This window comes from Carassius auratus, chromosome 9, assembly GCF_003368295.1.
Source record: "Carassius auratus strain Wakin chromosome 9, ASM336829v1, whole genome shotgun sequence".
In the NCBI taxonomy this organism is placed as follows: Eukaryota; Metazoa; Chordata; class Actinopteri; order Cypriniformes; family Cyprinidae; genus Carassius; species Carassius auratus.
Genome location: NC_039251.1, coordinates 6,889,388 through 6,913,083, shown reverse-complemented (window position 1 = coordinate 6,913,083; position 23,696 = coordinate 6,889,388). Strand labels below are relative to the sequence as shown.

Here is a 23,696-nt window from a genome sequence, read left to right as displayed (position 1 = left end):
AGGGCCAGGAAGACTGCCATCAACTCCAACATATTTATGTGAAGTTTGTGAAGCTGGTGTGTTTACCGATCTGCCCAGAGTGCTTTTGAGATGAATTGTTATGATGTTGAGACCCAGTTGTTCCACCAGCTGGACACAGTCCAGGAAAAGGTCCGTGAGAGTTATTTTGAGCCTCTTTGGGATGGCACCACAAGGCGTCATTCACTTGCAGAGCGCAAACTTCTGGAGGGCACATAAGTTTGAATTAGTGAGTTTAGGTATATTGGGGCCATGCCAAGTTGTCATCTTTTAGGCAAGCATCAGTACCCAGAGAGCATGCACTGTATGTCGAAGGCAGGCCCATCTCAATAATCTACGGACGTTCACCTAGATAAACGCCAGGCTGCTGCCTTCAACACTCTGCTTGCCTCATTCGTCATCAGTTAGGAACCTAGGTGTGCTATTTGATCGCAATCTTTCCTTAGAAAGCCAGGTTTCTAGCATTTGTAAAACTGCATCTTTCCATCTCAAAAATATATCTAAATTATGGCCTATGCTTTCAATGTCAAATGCAGAAATGTTAATCCATGCATTTATGACCTCAAGGTTAGATTATTGTAATGCTTTATTGGGTGGTTGTTCTGCACGCTTGGTAAACAAACTACAGCTAGTCCACAATGCAGCAGCAAGAGTTCTTACAGGAACCAGGAAGTATGACCATATTAGCCCGGTCCTGTCATCGCTGCACTGGCTCCCTATCAAACATCCTATAGATTTTTAAATATTGCTTATTACCTATAAAGCCCTGAATGGTTTAGCACCTCAGTATTTGAATGAGCTCCTTTTACATTATACTCCTCTACGTCCGCTACGTTCTCAAAACTCAGGCAATTTTATAATACCTAGAATATCAAAATCAACTGCGGGCGGCAGATCCTTTTCCTATTTGGCGCCTAAACTCTGGAATAACCTACCTAACATTGTTCGGGAGGCAGACACACTCTTGCAGCTTAAATCTAGATTAAAGACCCATCTCTTTAACCTGGCTTACACATAACATACTAATATGCTTTTAATATCCAAATCCGTTAAAGGATTTTTAGGCTGCATTAATTAGGTAAACCGGAACCAGAAACACTTCACATAACACCCTATGTACTTGCTACATCATTAGAAGAATGGCATCTACGCTAATATTTGTCTGTTTCTCTCTTATTCCGAGGTCACCGTGGCCACCAGATCCAGTCTGTGTCCAGATCAGAGGGTCACTGCAGTCACCCGGATCCAGTACGTATCCAGACCAGATGATGGATCAGCACCTAGAAAGGACCTCTACTTCCCTGAAAGACAGCGGAGACCAGGACAACTAGAGCCCAGATACAGATCCCCTGTAAAGACCTTGTCTCAGAGGAGCACCAGGACAAGACCACAGGAAACAGATGATTCTTCTGCACAATCTGACTTTGCTGCAGCCTGGAATTGAACGACTGGTTTCGTCTGGTCAGAGGAGAACTGACCCCAACTGAGCCTGGTTTCTCCCAAGGTTTTTTTTCTCCATTCTGTCACCGATGGAGTTTCGGTTCCTTGCCGCTGTCGCCTCTGGCTTGCTTAGTTGGGATCACTACAGCAGTGTTAATTTTGGCAGGCATTTTTGATTTTGTCTTAGTCTTGAGACAAAAATGCTTTTAGTCTAGTTTTAGTCGACAAAAAGTAATTGCATTTTTGACAACTTTTAGTTACTACTTTTAGTCAGCCAAACTGCAGTTACCAAAATTTATTTTGGTAGCTATTTTATATGTTGTTTATATTGTTTATATGTCAAATTATAATAATCATTAATTCTTCTCTGTTTAGACCAAATCAATTAAGCTTATGATGAATTTGAATCAAGGACTGAATTTGGAAAACCTTGAATAAATTATGACAATTTTCATTTTTGGGTGAACTATCCCTTTAAGTGAAAAAGGAGCAACTTATAAAAATATTATATATATATATATATATATATATATATATATATATATATATATATATATATATATATATATATATATATATATATATATATATATATTTAAAGAAGCACAATAAGACAAATACAATAGAGATACAAATTAAACTCATTTTTCAGATACATGTACAGTATACATTTATTTAACATCTTTTGTTGGTAATGACAGATTTACCATTACCAATGGTATTTAATTTGGAATGCGGTCCCTTTAAGACGGAAGGCATGCATGAAATACTGACTCACATTAAGTTTTCACCCACCTGTTCACGTTCACTTAATCCATAACTTACTGTATTTACGTGAGATAGTCTACACGATAAACATTTGGACTGCTGTGTGTGTATTTGAGCGCTGAGAACTGATCGCGCTATAGATGAGAACTGAGGAAGTGGAGCGTGCGTGCGCGTGAGAGAGAGAACACTTCTATCATCGTGATTCTGCCTATCCAGCTTTCACTAACTTTAAGTTAATCGACAAAGAATTGTGACTCCCGGGAAAACGGGACGTCTGGTCACCTCGTCCCTACTCCTTCGGGTGCTGAGGCCATTGTTTCAGATCGCTAGTTCGTGTTTTATTAGTCTATCCATCCACTGCGGCTGCCATACTTATAATAGATATGCAAACGGCCCTTATCCAATCGCAATCCAATGACAAGCCTCTATAGGATGCATTTTGAATGTCCGGTAGTCCCCAAATAAAATTATAGTCCAGTCTTGTCTAGTTAACAAAGACGCGGCATACATTTCGTCATAATTTTGTCATCAGATATTATTTTTAGCTCGTCAACGTCTCGTCTTAGTCACATAAAAAATTTTGGTAAACGAATATTTTTAGTCGTTGTCTTCATTAACGAAATTAACACGGATCTACAGCGATATCGTTGACTTGATTGCACAGATACTATTTAAACTGAACTGAGATGACATCACTGAATTCAATGATGAACTGCCTTTGACTGTCATTTTGCATATTTTTCCTTATGAATGTTGTTCAGTTGCTTTGACGCAATCCTTTTTGTTTAAAGCGCTATATAAATAAAGGTGACTTGACTTGATCTTAAGCGACTTACAAATCAGGCAACCAACTGGACACCATCTACACACTACATACGCTCCATGGACAACTCTTTAGTTGCTCCACTGCACACCTCAGACCACTTCCTCATTACTGCTAACCCAGCACTTTCTCCTGAAGTGCCTCACACTCCAATGCAGGTCACCTTTAGACAGAACCTACGCTCACTCTCTCCATCTCACCTATCTTCTGTGGTTTCATCCTCAATTTGTTCACTCTCTCTGTTTTCAGCTCTGGAAACAAACAGTGCTACAGACACTCTTTGCTCCACTCTGACCTCTTGCTTGGACAACTTTTGCCCACTGTCATCCAGACCAGGACGCACCTCCCCATCTGCCCCCTGGCTGTCCGATGTTCTCTATTAACATCGCTCTAAACTCAGGGCTGCAGAGAGGAAATGGCATGAATCAAGAAATTCTACTGACCTCAGTGTTTGTATCAGTCTCTCCTCTCTTCAAATGTCTTCACTGCGAAAACATCATACCACAACAAAATTAACAGCTATTCTGACTCTCACACACTCTTCAAAACTTTCTTTTCTCTTATTAATCTGCCTCCACCTCCTCCTCCATCGACTCTTTAAAGCTGACGACTTTGCAGTTTTTGTTCTCCACACAGCAGACTGAGAGTATCTTAACAACGACTAATACACACTTTCTTTCCTCTCCACTCTCAGAGACAGACATTTTCAAACGTATCCTGTCCAATCATCCTACAACTTGTCCACTTGATTATATTCCTATGATCCTATTGATTTCCTATTCAAGCAATTTCTTCTTCAGTCATACCATCACTTACTCACATTATCAACACCTCTCTTCACTCTGGTACATTTCCTTCAGCATTAAAACTTTAATCTAAAACATTAGGCTTGAGTAAGCCCACTGCTTAAGAAACCATCTCTAAATCCAGTACTTCTACAAAACTACAGACCAGTATCTTTTCTTCCATTCACTGCAAAGACACTTGAGCAAGCTGTGTTCAACCAACTCTCCATGTTTCTTGCACAGAACACTCTCCTGGACAGCAACCAATCTGGCTTCAAAAGTGGCCACTCAACTGAGACGGCCCTGCTCTCGGTTACTGAAGCCCTGCGACTGGCAAGATCAGCTTCCAAATCCTCAGTACTCATCTTACTGGACCTGTCTAGTGCTTTTGAAACCGATAATCACCAGATTCTCCTGTCCACCCTCAGAAAGATGGGCATCTCTGGAACCACACTCCTGTGTATTAACTCCTACCTCTCAGATAGATCCTTCAGTGTGTCTTGGAGGGGTGATGTTTCTAAGTCACAACACCTTGCTCCTGGGGTTCCTCAAGGCTCAGAACTTGGACCACTTCTCTTCGCCATCTACATGACGTCATTAGGATCTGTCATTCAGAAGCATGGCTTTTCTTATCACTGCAATGCTGATGACACTCTACTTCTCATTCCAACCAGATGATCCGATGGTAGCTGCATTTCAGCCTGTCTGAGTGACATTTCTAGCTGGATGAATGACCATCACCTTCAGCTCAATCTTAAGACATAACTGCTGGTGGTTCCAGCTAACCCATCGTTTCATCACAACTTCTCTATACAGCTGGGTTCGTCAACCTCTTCCAGGACAGCAAGAAACCTAGTAGTTGTGTTGGATCATCAGTTTAGCTTCACCTTATTGCTACCATATTGCTACAATGACCCGGTCTTGCAGATTTGCCTTATACAACATTAGGAAGATTAGACCCTTCCTGTCAGAGCAAGCCACCCAACTTCTAGTCCATTTTCTTGCCTCTTGTTCTCTCCAGACTGGACTATTGTAATGCTCTCCTGGCTCTTCCTGCATGTACTGTCAAGCCTCTGTAACTGATCCAGACTCCAGCAGCGAGGGTTGTCTTCAATGAGCCAAAACAGCTCACGTTACTCCTCTCCTCAACAGGTTACACTGGCTACCGGTAGCCGCTCACATCAAAGTGTGTTTGTAGTGATAGTAGAGATCTGAAAGCACATAGTTCGTACAAGTGACCTAAATAAGTATTTGAGAACAAGCTATAAGAAAAGTAAAGAAACGTGAGAAAAACAATACTCAAGTGCCTTGACAAACACCACAACAAACACCACTTCAGCACGTATTTACCAGGGTAAGACACGCAGTACATAAAGCAAAGTTTCCAAGTAACGACGACCACACTATAGTCTAATGAGAAGGCGAGGCAAAACACTTACAAACTGCTGTCCTTTACATCACAAGACTGCATTCACTAATAATCAGAAGACTTCCTGTTAATGAAGTATCTGGAAAAGATCTCCTATGCATCTCCATCAGTCTCTCGGAGGATTATGTAGTTGACACTGGAACGAGACACATGTCAAACACTCTGGAGACCATCTGTATGATGTACCACTGACAGACAGAAGAGAAACACCAGGGTCTGGATTGTGGCACTTCTCAGAAAATCCAGCAGCTCTGTCAGGACCTCGGTGCTCAGAACAACACCATTAAACACCTGTCCAGCACTGACACATTCAGCTTTATCCTGCAGCACAGGGGTCTGCTCTGGTTTAGGGAAAGAAGGAAAAGAGAGACAGTTTAGAGCTATTACAAAGTAATTAGTTCAAGAAATATTTATATACTTTTAGTACTGTAACTACTAATACCACATTGGGGAAAAACTACTAGTCAAATTTAAAACCTTCCCTAAAGGGATAATTCACCCAAAAATGAAAATTCTAGACCTGGAGCAACTTAAGGGTGAGTAAATTATTACAGAATTTAAATTATTGGGTGAATTATCCTTTAAGTAAAAGTATTATCTTGCATAAGGTATTAAGAGTAAAGGTACACAGTATCATTCTGAAAAAATGGATGGTTTTGCATTAATATTAGCTACTGCTGCTATGATGTGAATGTTGCATTTTACTTCTAAATATGTTTAAGTTTATAACATTTAAAGTTGCCTAATAAATATAATTTTGGGTAGTTTAATCTACAACAATGCATCATGTTGCTATCCTGTGAAAAAAAAAAGAAGAGTTAGTACTTCATATTTGTTCGAGAATATACTTAACAAATGTACTTCCTTACAGTCCACCTCTGATCATTTTGAAAATGAAATATTTTGTCAGAATATTAATACATTTGGCTAAGCCTGAGGTACATCACCGTATCCTCCATTATGACGTAAAACATAAGAGATTGAGTTCTGAATGTGTCAGCTAGGGGTCGGTAGAGCTATATGATGTTTGCATCCTAGCAACTCTTGTTAAAGAACAGAATCACTGGTGTGTAACTGGAGTACGGCGGCGTTCATTCGGGCTCAAGCGCGTCTTGCGTTAACGCAGGAAGTGGCTCCATCTTGAGCCAAAATGGATTCCAGTTACACCTGGTTGGATCGTACCACTTTGCTGGGACAAGGGGGGGTTGGAACTCCATTGAGCTTTAGAGGTTTTAGTTAATGAAACCTAGCATGATTTATTGCGTTCATTCGCGTTAAGTAGATGTCTACTGTTAGAAAAGTGCTCGCTAATGTATTTGAAACTATTGAAGTCGTTATACTTTGTTGACTCAGATCCACAGAAATCCCTCTCAGAGTCGCTGGAGTGGTAGAGCTGTTCCCAGTGGCGTGTCAGCTGGAAATTATTGGACGAGGCAACTTTTGACTTTCATCCGAAAGTGATCTGATTTTATTTCTTCAAATATTCGCTGTTTTCTGCGTGCAAATGGCTTCTTCTGATGTGGCTCGACAGATGGTACGTTTGCGATCCATATATTCCCTGTTCTGAGTCTTTTCTGGTTTCTGTGGCTGTGTGAAGTTTGGGGGAGAGTTGGCGTGAGCGCGCTTGGGAGTGTCCCGAACTGACGAGCGCGCTCCCGCCTCATTTATTAATCTGTAAACAAACATCTGATTAATCATTTTGAAGATATATATTTAATTTATCAATATGCACCAATTTAAATTATTTATGATTTTTTTTTTCGATTTCTGAATCCGAATGCGTGTATCAGAATGAGCAATCCGAATGCATTTACCTGACTTTGATTTATCAATTTTAATACATTGAACTTATTTATCAGTTATTTGTATAATCTCAACTAAATTCTTATTTATAAATTGTAATTCATTAATCTGATTCATGAATCTGAACGTGTGTATCTGAATGAGCAATCAAAATACATTTATCAATCTGAATACAATCATCCGAATTATCAATTTTAATACATTAATGCTGTTTTAATACATTTTACCATAAAAACATTTGCTTTTTATTTAAATATTAGATACAAAAATAAATTAAACCTGCATAGTGATATTACAAAAAATGAAAAAAATCATATAAGAAAATTAATAACATTCAACTCAAAAATAAAAGCCAATTAAAAATATTAATACAATCTGTCAATATATAAAACTATTATTTATACTAAAATAAAGTTGTTCTAAATCAGAATGCAGACATCAGATTTATCAATATATTACTTTCATTATTATAATTATTAATTTATTACGTATTCTTAATTATTTATCAATATATGACCAAATATTAATGTGAAAACATTTCCCAATTTAAATTAATAACTAATATTTGTTTTGATCTTTTTGCAGATTTAGAATTTTACTTGTTGTCAAACTTGTTAGAAATATATTTTTTAAATGTGTTGATGCATTTATTGCACATATATCTATAGTTATATAACATATACAGTGGACATAAAAGTCTGAGACCTCATTTAAAATATATATTTTAATCTAAACCTTAAAGTTTTAAAAGTTAAAAATGAAAAGTTAAAATTTGTAAAAAGTTAGAGTTATGAAAGATTAACTGTAACTCAGTGTATTAGACACTAGAGCTGAAAAACTAAATTAGAATTCTGTTCTTAAATATGATACATTTTCTAATAATATTGGAATTTAAAAGACATAATTTCAGTTGGAGGGATGCTTTTGTCTTCTCTCCCGAGGACACAAGAGAACACATCGAGTGAAATATTTCTAATGCACGTTTCTGCAAAGCAATAAAATAACACGACTATCTTTGAATAAAAGTGCATGTTTAAAATAATGTTTACTAACCATATATAATTAATTAAATTGCTTAAACAATTAGAAACAAATCAGCATCATTGTTTCAACCCCTCAGCGTTTTTGAATTCGATTAGTTTTTCGTGTGTGTTTTGTTTTGTTTGACAGCTCTGTTAGACTTGTTTAAGAGGGAGATTTGAAGTCACTTCTATTGCTGTCAGCGGTCAGTGTGATGTTTTCTCTCCCGCTGGTCTCTTCCAGGACAAGAACGCCCGTCTTCTGGCTCTATCGGGACACGTCGGGTTCGACAGTCTGCCCGATCAACTGGTCAACAAGTCCACGAGCCAGGGCTTCTGCTTCAACATCCTGTGCATCGGTTAGTAAGACAGTCAGACACAGTAAAACATGCGGATGTTGTTATAGGGTTGTTGAGGAAGTATCTGGCTCGTATTCCTCCAGGTGAAACTGGGATCGGTAAATCCACGCTGATGGACACGCTCTTCAACACCAACTTCGAGAACTTCGAGTCGTCTCATTTTGAGCCGAAGGTGAAGCTGCGAGCGCAGACGTACGATCTCCAGGAGAGTAACGTTCGTCTGAAGCTCACCGTGGTGAACACCGTGGGCTTCGGCGATCAGATGAACAAACAAGAGAGGTGCGTTCTGATCAGTGTCTCAGCAATGGATGCTCTGCGGTGAATGGGTGCCGTCAGAAGGAGAGTCCAAACAGCACATTAAACACTAAATATGACATGGCTTGAAACAGAGAGATGGACTGGAGTGCTGTGGATTATTGTGATGTTTTTATCAGACTCTCTTTCTGACGGCACCCATTCACCGCAGTGCTATATTTCTCCAAACACTGGTCCTGATGCGTTCTCTGTGTGTGTGTGTGTGTGTGTGTGATAGTTACCAGCACATCGTGGACTACATCGACACACAGTTCGAGTCGTACTTACAGGAGGAGCTGAAGATCAAGCGCTCGCTCCACAACTATCACGACTCCAGGATCCACGCGTGTCTCTACTTCATTGCTCCGTCCGGACACTCGCTCAAATCCCTGGACCTGGTCACCATGAAGAAACTGGACAGCAAGGTGAGTGTGTGCTCGGGTCAGACGTGATGACCCCTGACCTCCTGAGACTGAGGAGCTCTTCTTCTGCTCGTGCTCCGCAGGTCAACATCATCCCCGTCATCGCTAAAGCCGACACCATCTCCAAGAGCGAGCTGCACAAGTTCAAGATCAAGATCATGAGCGAGCTGGTGAGCAACGGCGTGCAGATCTACCAGTTCCCCATCGACGACGAGAGCGTGGCCAAGATCAACACGGCCATGAACGTGAGTCCTCAGACACGCGTGTGCGTGTGTGTGTGTGTGTGTTAAACATCTCAACATCAGCAGGAACACCACATCAGATTAAAGTCAGGCTTATTTTAGGATCCCCTGTGTATATGGGTCAAAGACGATAAGACGTCCGCATCAAAAGACATGTACAGAAGTGGTTTTATATCAGCTTTACGTGTGTGTTGTGTGTAACTGTAAGTGTTAACAGAGTATCTCCGTCAGGGTCACCTTCCCTTCGCTGTGGTGGGCAGCACGGAGGAGGTGAGCGTCGGGAACAAGATGGTGAAGGCCAGGCAGTACCCATGGGGCGTCGTTCAGGGTGAGCCTCCGTCACACGGTGTTCACTCTCTCAGCTGGAGCTGGATGAGGATGTGTGTGTGTGTGTGTGTGTTTCAGTGGAGAACGAGAGTCACTGTGACTTCGTGAAGCTGCGTGAGATGCTGATCTGTGTGAACATGGAGGACCTGCGCGAGCAGACGCACAGCAGACACTACGAGCTCTACAGACGCTGCAAGCTGGAGGAGATGGGCTTCAGAGACACCGACCCCGAGAGCAAACCCGTCAGGTGAGAGCACAGCGCCCCCTGTGGCCCGGAGCGTGGGAACACACACACACACACACACACATTCCTCAGATTTCTGCTGGGCTTCTCACAACAGAGGAAGAGAGAGAGCTGGGCTTTCTTAACCAGTCTCTTCAGATCCGCTTCGTTCACTCTGAAGAGAACTAAATAAACATAAGTGTCTCAAATACTGTGAGTGTGTGCTGAGTGTGTGGTGAGTGTGTGCTGAGACTGTGCTGAGTGTGTGTTGAGACTGTGCTGAGACTGTGCTGAGGCTGTGATGAGTGTGTGTTGAGTGTGTGATGAGTGTGTTGTTGCAGTCTTCAGCAGACGTACGAGGAGAAGCGGCAGGAGTTTGTGGGCGAGCTGCAGAGACGAGAGGAAGAGATGAGACAGACGTTTGTGCAGAGAGTCAAAGAGAAAGAGTCTGAGCTGAAGGATGCTGAACGAGAGGTGACACACACACACACACACAGATACACACACACACACACACACACAGACACACACACACACACACACACACACCCTTCAGCTCACTAATTCATGATTGTTTGTTTGTTTACATTACGTTTTTTTTATGTTTTTGATTCTTATCCTGTGAAACCTATACAATTAAACACAAGTTTAATAAAGGTTTAACATAAAATAGATTTTTAGGATGTGTGCAGTAAGTTCTCCTTAACAGCAGAGGGTGTGTGTGTGTGTGTGTGTGTGTCTGTGTGTGTGTGTCTCTGTGTGCCTCTGTGTGTCTGTGTGTGTGTGTGTGTCTCTCTCTATCTGTGTGTGTGTGTGTCTCTCTCTCTGTGTGTGTGTCTCTCTCTCTCTGTGTCTGTCTGTGTATGTGTGTGTGTGTGTGTGTGTGTGTGTGTCTCTCTCTCTCTGTGTCTGTGTGTGTGTGTCTCTCTCTGTGTGTGTGTCTCTCTCTCTCTGTGTCTGTCTGTGTGTGTGTGTATGTGTGTGTGTGTGTGTGTGTCTCTCTCTCTGTGTCTGTCTGTGTGTGTGTGTCTCTGTGTGCCTCTGTGTGTGTGTGTGTGTGTGTGTCTCTCTCTCTGTGTGTGTGTCTCTCTCTCTGTGTGTGTGTCTCTCTCTCTCTGTGTCTGTCTGTGTATGTGTGTGTGTGTGTGTGTGTCTCTCTCTCTCTGTGTCTGTGTGTGTGTGTCTCTCTCTGTGTGTGTGTGTATGTGTGTGTGTGTGTGTGTGTGTGTCTGTGTGTGTCTCTCTCTCTCTGTGTGTGTCTCTCTCTCTCTCTCTCTCTCTGTGTGTGTGAGATCAGCTGCAGGGGAAGTTCGAGCAGCTGAAGCGGATGCATGCGGAGGAGAAGAGTAAGCTGGAGGAGAAGCGCAGGAGTCTGGAGGAGGAGATGAGTGTCTTCAGCAAGCGCAGAGCTGCCAGCGAGCTCCTGCAGGCGCAGACCTTCAACACCAGCAGCAACAACAAGAAGGACAAGGACCGCAAGAAGTGAGTGACCGCATGTTCAGCCTCTCAGGACTGTGAGGGAGATGTGGTTTGAAGCATTATGGGAGTGTGTGTGTCATGTCTGAATGTGTGTTTGTGTTCTCACAGCTGATGTGTGTGGTTCTTCAGCTCTGGACTCATGTGAAGGCGACACAGAAACAGCATTACGGTACTGTATCACGGACACCTCTGAAGAACTTCACCTCGGTGCCTAAATACCAATGGTTTCTTATGAGCACAATGCAGATGTTTATCACAGAATATGATCTTTTGAGAACGTTATCTACTATTTTTACTGGCAAGTGTATGATTATTCTGCTGGAGACTTGTGTTTTTATGGTTGTGGAGGGCTAAAAACATTAATCAGAAATATACTATAGTAGTCTACCACAAATGTTTACCGTATTGCATTTATTTTCACATTTTATACTCATGTTACATGTATTTATACAGTGTTATTTTGGGTGATGTTTTAACCAAATAAACTTGTATTTTTCTGCAGACTGTATTTCTTGCATTCATGTGAACTGAAATCATAAATATTTTCCCCCCTTTTATATCTATTGAAGAATATTAAAATATATCACTGAACAAAGTTGGACACAAACTTTGTAATGATGAGAGCAGAAATGCCAAACATGTCTTGCTAAGAATATATATATATATATATATATATATATATATATATATATATATATATATATATATATATATATATATATATATATATATATATATATATAACAACCCAGATGAAGAAATACTACAGAGGTAGTATACTGTACTAATTTATAGTGAATACTATAGTGTTTTAATCTCACTGGTAGTTTTGGGAAGCAGAGGTATCCAAAGCACATCAACTGGTCACTGGGGTTCCTCAGGGATCAGTTCTTGGACCGCTCTTCTTCTCTATATACACTACATCACTAGGTCCCATTATATCCAGATAACTGACACCCTGACAAACTTGTATTTGAAACTAGATTATTTCCGTAAAAATCACTTTGTGACTTTATTAAAATGGAATAAGTTAAATCATACATATTGTAAACATGATTTTGATTATTAATTGATTAAAGTTTTTTTTTTTTTTTACTTGCAAGGCACATAACCATTATCTGATATCAACATGCAAATGTGTTAAATTGTTGAAATATTAAAATAAAAGTACATATTAAAAACATAGTCGTTTATAGGAAATACTATAGTGTTTTTGACCATATAAGTGTATTATACTGTATATATTATAGTAATTACAACACTTTGATAATGAGCACTACAGCATATTGTAGTATTAACTGATAAATACTGTGGTATACTTTAGTTTTTACTACAGTTATCTGTAGTGTAATATACCCTATAGTTGTAGAAAACTTGGTATAGTATTCGGTCAAGGAATTTCTTTTATTATTAAAGTTGCTATATTACCACAGCAACTATAGCATTACCACAACACACCAATTCAAGTACTTTACTATAGTATAGTTCAAAACATTTACATTTATTCATTTTACAGACGCTTATTCAAAGTGACTTACAAATGGAGATTACATAAAGCGATTCATCTTAAAGAGGCAAACAGTCACAGGAAGTGCTCATAATTTCAAGTTTCAGGTATTGTTTAAATCAGTACAAGCCAGAAAGGGAAGGAATAAATAAAGAGAGAGACAAGTTTTGGTAGGAGAATCCATGTGCCTGTATAATGGGACCTAGTGATGTAGTGTATATAGAGAAGAAAAGCGGTCCAAGAACTGATCCCTGAGGAACCCCAGTGACTATTTGATGTGCCTCGGATACCTCTGATCCCCAGAACTACCACTGAGATTAAAACACTATAGTATTCACTATAAATTATATATATATACACACACACACACTGCTCAAAAAAATAAAGGCAACACTTGTATGTTACATTGTGCGTTTAAGTGTTCCTTTTATTTTTTGAGCATTATATATTAAATATACTGTGAGTCAACCATTGAACATTAGTGATTATTTAGTACCATTGGTTTCCAAATTATTTAAATAAATCTGAATAGATCTTAAAACTAAAAACACATACCTTTTATTTTCCTGAGATGTTTCTCCAGGCATCATCATTGTGATTAAAAACTTTGCATGATCAATCTCTCCTTGTCTGTTTTTAATGGCAAATACACTTTGCTCAAATGAGTTTTCAGTGTGGACGGATCGACCTGAAATATGAACCAGTGACCAACAAAATGTAATTTCACTGATTGCTTGTCGCAGCTGGTTAGGACATAAACTAAGATTGATGTGGATGAGATACCTTCCATCAGTGCTGGACTATCATTGCATTATTTCCCAGGATTGTGGTCACTTCCCGTGTCCTGAGGGGAATTTCAAACAAGCCAGTTTCCAGTTGTAGTGAAGGGAATAACCTCATTTTGGTGTCGGGGCTCCTGGAATAATCGTCTGCATTTGCATATAGATAGTCAGCAGCCACGGCGGCCGTCTTGAGTGACTCCTCTCAGTGTTCAGCCGGGAAATTGGTTTGTTACTCACGCTGCGGAAGATTTTAAATGTCTGAGTACAAGACCACGCTCCATTTGGACACGAGATGAGACACTTCCAGGACTGCTCATGTGGAAAACATGGAGAGAGAGATATAGCCGTGAAAGAAACAGACAGGTCATGATTCGATTAAAGCAAAAGTCTTGTATTAGGCATGTTGTTGTCATCTTCACATGGTACTAGAGTGAAGAACAGAGACTAAATCACCAAGAGATGAGCTGAACCACTTCATTAAACACATGCTTTCTGAGAAGTTCACTAAGAAATGAGCATGCTGAAAATGTGTTCATCCTCAGGTTATCTGAGATCAGGAGGAGTTTGTTTCTTCGTCAGGTTTGGAGAAATGTAGCACTGCATCAGTGTCTCATCAATGGATGCTCTGCAGTGAATGGGTGCCGTCAGAATGAGAGTCTGATAAAAACATCACAATAATCCACAGCACTCCAGTCCATCAGTGAACATCTGGAGAAGACAAAACCTGAAACACATCCAGCATTAAGCACATTAAACACTAAATATGACATGGTTTGAAATAGATAGACTAAAATAGATTTTTCTTGTAAAATGAACTCCAATAATCTTTATTTCCAAGTTTGAAAAATCATTTTATACAGTGGGTTGTGTGTTTGTTGTTGCGTGTGGTGAGAAAAGATGACAATACAAATATGTGTTGTCCGTTTATCATTTTTTCATTATTTGCGTCACAGTCTTTCCTCTTCCTCACATACAGTTCTGGACTCGGAAACATTTCATTCACTGTGGTGATGTTGATTCCTGAAGCTCAGACAAAGTCAAGAGCAAAATGTATTTTCCTACACATCACTGGATGAAAGCAGATAGTGGAGATCCTTTAATGGAGCCAGACGTCATGATAATGATTCATTGTTTCCAGTGAAACACAGCTGCTTCTCTGCAGACTGACCTCTGTGTTCAACAGCACTAGTCCAATTAGTAATGAGTCCAGCAGTAATGAATCCAATTAGTGATTACAATGAGTGGGATTGATTCTTATTGTGCTGTGGCTGGATAAATAACTGTTCTGCTGGATTCATTTAATGTGCATGAGACAACTCATCAAATACAGCAGATTGCCATGGAGAATCACTTTAAATCACAATGATCATGTATGTGTATAGTGTACATCTGTGTGGACAGTGTTGGGTCACAGACACATTACATATACAGCATATATTTTGGGGGGTATTTACCTCAAAAGAAAGGAAGTGAAATGAAACATGCCCCGTAGGTGGGGCACATTGTAACACAGCCATAACACGGCTTAAAATACTATCTGATCCAATTAAAAACATACACGAGACTAACTAAAATATTTTTTGCAATAAAAAAAAAAAAAAAATTACTTTTTCATATATAATAATGGTGGGTTTTTTTAAGAATTAAAAATGATATCATTTTTAAGTTTGACAATAAACTCATTGTAACCATGCTGGCGTAAATAAAATTATAGCAGATTTGTCTTATTTGAAAAGAAAACTAAAAACTGAGATTTCAGCCAGAAATGTACTTTTCCTTTGGTCAAATAAATATTATGTGATACCTTCAAAATGTTTTTGAATTTTGGCGCACTTTTTTTTTTATATAGTGTTGATATGGCAAATAGCAAATACAGTAAATTTGGTTATGCTAGCATGTGTGGAAATATTTTAACCAGGTGTGTTACAACTAAACCCTGCGTCAGTTTGTGCCCCCTACAAGTTTCATCCCAATAACAAAATAAAAACTAATGTAAGTAGGATAATAAAAAAAAGACTTACTTATATAAATGACCTCCTCCGCTGGATCAAGCCTCCTTCTTTTTCGGAGGTAAACCAAAGCTTATTCCTCTCAGTGCATCTTCTTCCAGAAACAAACAGTCACTGAGATGAACTTGAAGTAAAGTCTTGCTGCTTTGTTTACGGAGGTGATGTTTACATGCCGTGCGTATCGGTAATTTAATATCAAAAGCGTGATCACATCAGAGATTACTAGCTCAGATGGGAAAGACGACATCGTGTTGGTTTCAATAACTTTATCACAAAATATTTGTTTTCGACACGACTTCATTTAAAAGTAGACATTAGACAAAATATATGTCTCATGTCTGTGTGTCGAGTATTCGCTGAGCTTTATTTTACAAAAGCACAAAGTTTTGTTGTTGTTATGGGTTTATACAAGTAAATGTAGACCCGGCCTTTACAGATTTGACTGATGCATTGCTCTTATCTGTACGATAAAAAATTATGGGTTACTTAAAATGCCAGAAAAGGATTATCTTTTCCAAAAAAGTTATATTTTTGCCAACTGCAAAAGGCTTTTTAAACCAAATGTGAAATGAATAAGCATGAGGCTGAACAACATCTAAATTCACATCTGTAGAGTAGTTTACTAGTTGAAAAAAGTAATCTGATTACGTAACTTGAAATGCACCCCCCCCCCCCCCCAACTCCATGAGTCATGGTTTTGAATCAAAGGCATTTATTGCTAAAATGTACTTGACAAACGAACAAAACAAACCACATTATCATCATATTCAATATAAGACAATGTGTAAATAAAACCATGTCAAATACCAGAGAACAAGTGCTTGAGGAAATATTCCCCAACATCTCCACTCCAGCACCAATGGCATATAAATATGTGATCATACAGAGCTTCTTCGTTCTCTGCAGTCGCGTGAAAGACCGACGTACAATCAGTTCATCCTGAAACATTCACGTGAATCGTTCTGCAATTATTTATGATGTTATTTCAGGCATAACAACAAGATCTTCAGGAGTTCTCATCTTTGTGTTTGCCTGTGAAAATAACATCATGACGAGAGTAAATAATGACAGAATGATCATCTGAGGGTGAATTATTCCTCTTTTCAGAAGCAGGAACCATGACCGTCCATCATCTCCAACATGGAGACCAACGTGTGCTTGTCTTCTGGCGAGCAAAATGCCGAAACTCCAAGTGAGAGAAAACGGCACCATGATCAAATCCAGAATGATTTGATAAAAGAGCACGACATAGAGACCATGAGATTAAAAACACTGTAGGAATCCATCCAAAGAAACAGAAACGAAGCCAGGAGTCACTGGGAACATCTGGATGAATCGTCTTGTGCTTATGAAGATCCAGCGTCTAAAACTTTGACTTCTATGCTGAATAATTCGGGAACGATCCATGTGCTCATTACTCCATCCATGTGATGCTTTTCATCGTCTGTGAGCTCCACGGATGCAGAAACGTGTTTCTCTGACCTTCAGACGCTTGTCTTGTGCTTCAGTCTGAGTGCAAGTCTGCAGAGGACTGGGACGTTTACCAATGAAGCCTGTTTCCACCACTCAATCAAATATTGAGAAAAATAATTACGAATTTTCTTTTTTTTTTTTGCAATTGCAAGATATAAACTCACAACTGCAAGATATAAAGTCAGACTTGCAAGAAAAAAAAAGGCAGAATTGTGAAATGTAAACTCACAATTGCAAGAAAACACTAGCAATTGTGAGAATAAGGGTTTGTTGGCTGCACAAGGACACAAAGAGCAGCTCGTGTCAGTTAATGTGCAGAAATGAAACGTGTGCTTGATGAAGTGCTCAGTGTGTAGACGTGTGTGTGTGTGTGTGTGTGTGTGTGTGTGTGTGTGTGTGCTTCAGACGCCGCTGGGGTCTGGATCTGTCCTGAGCGTCTCGTGCTGTTCATTCATTCATCTGTAGAAATAAAGATGTGCTTCTTCTGACACGTGATGCTCAAACTCTCTTAACGCTGAAACAAACTCTACACCAGCACAGAAACAAACGCTCAGATTCACTCTGAAAAGTGTCAGAAGACTTTCAGTTACACCAGGGATCAACTTATAATGTTACTATTATTCACTAATCGATTTATGTTTATGTATTTTTTTTGCATTTCAGTTTTTATTTTATTTATTTGCATTTATTATATTATATATTATAATACTATTTAGGTTTAATGATTTTATTTTTTTCAGTTTTAGTTTTTATTTTCAGTTAGTCATTTTAGTGCTTCAATTTTTGTATTTCAGTTAACTGCCAATGCAACATTTCTAACATTAACATTTCACTTTATTTTAACTTCATTTCAATTAAACGAGATCTCATGAATTATGTTTGTGTGCTGGTGCTGGTGTGTTTCTGGCTGAGCACATGATAAACTCATGAACCACAGTGAGAACAGCTGATGGATCAGGAGACAAACAGTGTCAGGAAACAGCGTGCACATCCCATGATGCTCTAGGGCATAGAAAACAATCAAAGAAAGGAGTTTGTGCTTTCACTCAACAAACTTTCATTATAAAGCACAGGCAGTGTGAGTGAATCTCATCAAAACATGTCCGGCTCATACTTCACTCCAAAACTAAAAGAAAGAACAGATCATATCTTAAACAGTCTCTTCTGCTCACGAAGCCTTCTTCAAGAATACTGTTAAAATGGTAATATTGTGAATTATTACAATCTGATAAAGTAGCTATGATAAACTTCTCTTGTGTGAATCTGTGTTAAAGTGTAATGTATTTCTGTGATGCTCTGCTGTATTTTCAGCATCATTCCTCCAGTCTTCAGTGTCACATGATCTTCAGAAATCAGATTTACTCTTCTTACTTGAGCATAAAGGCACTACGACTCTAATACTAACATGCCGTATTAATAATTCACCATTTACATATCATGATTTTAGTGGGGAAAAATGATGCAAAAACCCCACCTAAAATAGGCTTTATAATTACTTTATGCAAAATAGAATTGAGTTTGTCATTTGTTTTAATTTATCTTTTCTCTCTCTTGATTTTGGTGTGAAATACGCCACTGTCAGGTTCTGTGAGATTCATCATCACTCCTGCGTTCACATCTCCTCATGAGTTATGAAGAACACCCTGGTTGAGTCGTCTCTGATGGAGATGAAGACACTGTCTGAGTCTGGTGAAGTCCTCCTGACGGATCTGTGCGGAGGACGATGGCAGTACAGCTCGTCTGGAGCTGGTGTCTGGCTCTGATCTTCTAGAAGCTCTCCACGAAGCTGCTGGGGAACAGACCGGTCCGTCCGGTGCGCTGGAGAGTGCCCTTAAACCAGCCGTCCTCTCGCTTCTTGAGCACAAACACGATGTCTCCCTCCTTCAGCTCGATCTCGGCTTCGCTCTGTGGAGGATACGGCACAACCACACGGTACCTGACGGAGAGAGACCGAACACAGCTCTCAGTGAGGAGGATAACAGGAGAAACTCTCACACAGCTCTCCACCAGACGCTTTCAGTGACAGAAACAGACCTCTTCTGCTCTCTGAGGTGGCATTATCTGATTAAAAATAGTGTAAAAGTGTGAAATATTATTCTTTACAATAACACAGATTCACACAGAAAACAGATGCTTTATTAATTATATTATTTATATAATAATATTTCACAATTCTACAGTATTTTTGATCAAATAAATTCAGCCTTGGTATACAGAAGAAACTTCTTTAATTAAAATAAAGTCCAAATTATGCCAAACTTTTGACTGATAGTGTATAAATGTGAAATATATATATATATATAAAAAAAGTAAAATGTATTTAAATTACAGTATATATATTTCAATACTAGTAAAAACAGTCCACAAGAGGGCGCCACAGACAAACACAGATCAGACTGCATCAGGACAAACTGGGCTTTTAGAGTGCATTCACTGTTTGTTTTAACTAAAATACATAAAATCGCAAAAATAAAAAGATTTAACTTTATAAAATTGTGCTTGCTACAACATCTTAAATTTTAAGCATTCAGATGTGTATTCAGATTTGACTTCTGCACTGTAACACAACCTCATGCATAATGCAGCGCTGTGATTGGATCATAAGAGTTCATGCTCATGAATAATAATGAGAAAAGCTCAGAAAACTGATGATGTAGCTCAAAAAACCACTTTCCCTAAATAATAAACATTGTGAGCAACCTGAACTTGTTTTTTAACATCTTGAAAACATCAAAAATGGGTTTTAGGATTTCATGATCCTTTGAATGCATGGATTTAAATGTGCATTAGATCTTGAATTAGATGAATATTGTAAACTGATTTTATTCTGACAGCCCAGATCTGGAGATACTGACTCATTAATAAATGCAGCTTTGGTCTGCAGAAGAATTTTTTTTTTTTTTTTTTTTATAAAAAATAAAAAAATCAAATTATTCCAAACTTTGGAGCAGAGGGGTATAATTATTAAATGGTCAAAATTTGAATGATCATATTTGAATTCTCATCACATATTTCAATACTAGCAGACACACATCTTATTTTAGCAGGGCTCTGAACCGGTTCAAGAAACGAAAACCGGAAACGAACGATATTTTGACCGGAACAGAAATGAATGTTTTTAGTTCCGAACAGAATCGAATATTTGAAATGGACATAAACCGGTTAATAACTTTATTTTATCGTTCTGTTTAATATTTGAAATTTGCTGTCAACCAATCAGAATTCCAGCAGAACAGCGCACGCACAAGTGAAATGTCCCTCAGCTGTGAACTCAGTCAAGTCTCAATCACTAAAACACGCCCTTTACACGCCTCTCAGAACAACGTCATGCAAACTCAAAATTTCACCATCAAAGAGAAATTATCAGAAAACTAAGAAATAAGTCCCTGGAACATGCGCGATCACAAAACCAACATGATAAAAGCGGCCGTTTGTTTGCATGCTTTGTTATAAATTCACATTCAAAACTAAAGCATCAATGTTTTAACTATAGAATAAGTGATACATTGATCATATTGATTTAATTTATCAGGACTCAAAATTAGTCACACAAAAATACACTTATTTCTATTTTATTTATTTATTTTTAACGCTTATGAAAATAGCCTGCTTATTCAGTTGAGTCTGTTTCTGTTTATTAGCCACAGTATAGCCGTCACATTTAGAATGAATGATAATATCTCTGTTTTTATAAAAGTTCCCGAACAAAAACATTATTAGGCTAAATTGTTTTATGATAGGCAACGTGAGATAAACTCTCGAGACGAGGCTTGTGACAGATAATATTAAGTTACTAAACACGACTGTTAATAAGAAGCTGACGTCTGATTTCTTCAAGCAGGTCATATTTTACCATGTTTACTATGGTAACGTTAATGTTTAGCGTGCATATCTTTTTCATGGCTTATAAATATTTCTGCCTTGTTTAGTGATTATAATCCACATCGGATCAAGTTATTTCAAACACTTGCTGCTGACTGAAAGTGAGTTTTGAGCTCGATTTATTTAAAAAAGTGTTTAATACAGGTGTTAAAGCTGTTATCTTTCTGAAATGATCCGCGCTGATGCTCTCTAGACGCGGAGAAACTCCGCCTTTGTTCATAACTCCTCCTCTAGCCCCAGCTGGCCCGCTTTTGACAGTGGAAACGCGACTGGCCCTGGCACGCACTAGCACGCCCGGTTTAAGCTCGATAGTGGAAACACGGCTAATGGCATCGCCTTCAGGGCCGGATTAAGACCAAATTTGGCCTGATGACGCAGCAAAAAGAGCCTATTTTTTCTAGGCGTTGGTGTATGTGCATTCGACACTCAAGTAGAGACCTGGGAGTACCGCAGGACAATATTTGATTGGTGAATGCGGGCGGCAAGATATTATTGTGTGCGGGTTGCGGGAAAATAAAGTTATTTGCGGGACTCCCGCAAAGTGGAAATATCTAGCAAAATAAAATTAGTAGAAACAGATAAACTTTATTTATAATAGACTAAAATGAAATAAAATAGACTTTGCGGAATGGGAGGATGCTGATGAAACCATGGACAGCGACGTGTAATTCCATTCCGAAATAGCGAGAGATCCAGAGGTGGAAAAGGCGATGTCAAGAGTTTCCGAGATGAAGCAAAGTAACACGTCATGTGCATCTCCAGCTCCCAGCGCACCATTGGAGAGGGCTTCAGTGATTGAAGTCGCATAAGAGCGCAGAGACGGATTAATCTGAAGCCCTCATTAGTGAAGAACATGCTATTCCTGCACAGACTAGAAGTCGTAGTCTTCAATTTTTTTTTTTTAAATTCCGTTTATTTTTAATTATTTATTTATTTTGCTAAATATTTAAAATTGGTCTATTTTGTTATTGAGGAAAAATGATTTTTTTGTTTGTTTAATGTTTGAACAATACAAGACATTCTTAAGCAGTATAGGCTAATTTTCCTTTGAACATGAAATAAATCCAGGTTTATTATTATTATATAATTCATTAGGCTATACTATAGCCTAATAGGTATATTTTTTTATTTACATTTCTTACTTTTTTACTTTATTTCTATGTTCTATGTTCTAATTTCCATGTTCGTTCCTTTCATCCATTTAATTAAACACAAATAAAACGAAACATTTGTTTCTTTTTTTTTAATTTATAATCAACAGGGGAGCAATTGAAAAAATAACAGAGTAGCAAGCAGAATATGCAATGGATTAAACAAAAAACAAAAAAACTTACAGGCCTACTTTACCCGCGGGATTTTGCGGGCGGTAGCGGGACGAAACTTGATCGTTCGCGGGAGCGGGAGAAAATAACATATATTTCACGGGAGCGGGATAAAATCTTGCGGGAGCGGGACAGAAAAATCCATCCCGCGCAGGTCTCTACACTAAAGCGTCAGCATGCTTAACCTTTTCCTGCCCAACCGAGGACCGCAGCTCTCCTTTGATTATTCCCAACTCTGAGAAGCTCCGCTCGCCAGAGTCACGACACCATCATGCACAGATAGATGCGCTGAACAATTTCGACATAAACGTCCGAGAAAGATTTAACGATGACAAAAGCTCGTAGCTACAAGCTCTGCTGAGTCACCGGTTTCTGAGTGCAGCAAACTCACATCAGCTGATTTTGACCGATATATATGGCGAATACGAAAACTTTGATTGTGTGTGGAATGAGAAACCCAACGTTGGTTTCAGTTTCGTTTTAGTCTAAATTAATTAGTTTTGGTCTGTCTTTAATATTGCTATAGCTTCTTATATTTATAATTCTTGTTTTTTTCTAAATACTGTTAATTGAAATTATTTTGTTGTGGAGTGAGGGGAACTGAAATAGCCTTGAGGAGCTTCACAAATTTCCCAGAAGATGAACAGATTTCATTTGCTATTAACCTCAAAATAATGATTGAATGAAATTTGGAGTCGACTCTCGGACGCATATACAGCGTTACTTATAAATTTACTATTATTCTATATTCTTTATATTAAACAGCATTTTAGCATCCAGATACGATTCTGCTCGGAGTGAACCGACTGAATTTTTTTTTTCGTTTTCCAGCCCTGTATTTTAGAGCATCAGTCCACAAGAGGGCGCAGTCACTGATAGACACAAGCCAAACTACACCTGGTGCTCAAAGTGCATGGACTCTTCTTTTACTTATTTAACTAAAATTGCATAAAAAATGCTTGAGACATTTCTTAAATGCATGTGATTCACACGTGTATATGTGAGCCTATGACTGCTTCTGTGCTGCAGGGACACTGATTATAATAATAGACATAATGAGTCCTGTACATGTTATCATCTCAGTGTAAGCGTGCTGACCTCTCTCGGGACAGAGGCTTGGGCTCGGGTCGGACGGCCAGCGGTGAAGAGGAACAGGCCTGACGCACCGGAGGAGACACAGAGAAGTTAAGGTCCAGAGATCCAGACTTCCTGTGCAGCGGCTCCATCCCCATCGCCCCCTGCATCTCGCTCTCGTTGGGACAGGATCCGGCTCGGCTGTGAGCGCACGGC

At 39.0% G+C, this 23,696-nt stretch overlaps 2 protein-coding genes across 4 annotated transcripts in view; one reads left to right on the top strand and one right to left on the bottom strand.

Moving 5' to 3' along the window:
* The first annotated feature begins 6,642 nt into the window (after positions 1-6,642).
* LOC113108251 (septin-8-like) lies at positions 6,643-11,939 on the top strand. 2 transcript variants are annotated; one of them, XM_026271161.1, is made up of 10 exons: positions 6,643-6,797; positions 8,330-8,444; positions 8,528-8,723; positions 8,977-9,163; positions 9,244-9,405; positions 9,634-9,730; positions 9,808-9,976; positions 10,294-10,426; positions 11,250-11,434; positions 11,561-11,939. In XM_026271161.1, the coding sequence occupies exons 1-10, from the start codon at positions 6,768-6,770 to the stop codon at positions 11,574-11,576; spliced, it is 1,290 nt and encodes a 429-aa protein (XP_026126946.1). In that variant the 5' UTR covers positions 6,643-6,767; the 3' UTR covers positions 11,577-11,939. The 2 variants fall into 2 exon arrangements, with proteins under 2 accessions (XP_026126946.1, XP_026126947.1); XM_026271162.1 differs by having other exon boundaries at positions 6,768-6,797; positions 11,540-11,939.
* Positions 11,940-17,331: 5,392 nt separating this feature from the next.
* The window catches only part of LOC113108249 (E3 ubiquitin-protein ligase SH3RF3), a 48,707-nt gene continuing 42,342 nt past the window's right edge, over positions 17,332-23,696 (bottom strand). The window contains exons 9-10 of one of the 2 annotated variants that reach the window (XM_026271160.1): positions 23,573-23,696; positions 17,332-19,138 (exon numbers count right to left, since the gene is read on the bottom strand). The exon at positions 23,573-23,696 is cut by the window's right edge and continues 80 nt beyond it. In XM_026271160.1, the coding sequence (XP_026126945.1) occupies positions 19,034-19,138; positions 23,573-23,696 (229 nt within the window). In that variant the 3' untranslated portion in view covers positions 17,332-19,033. Of the gene's footprint in view, positions 19,139-23,504 lie in introns of both variants that reach the window. The other variant, XM_026271159.1, reaches the window with a different exon arrangement.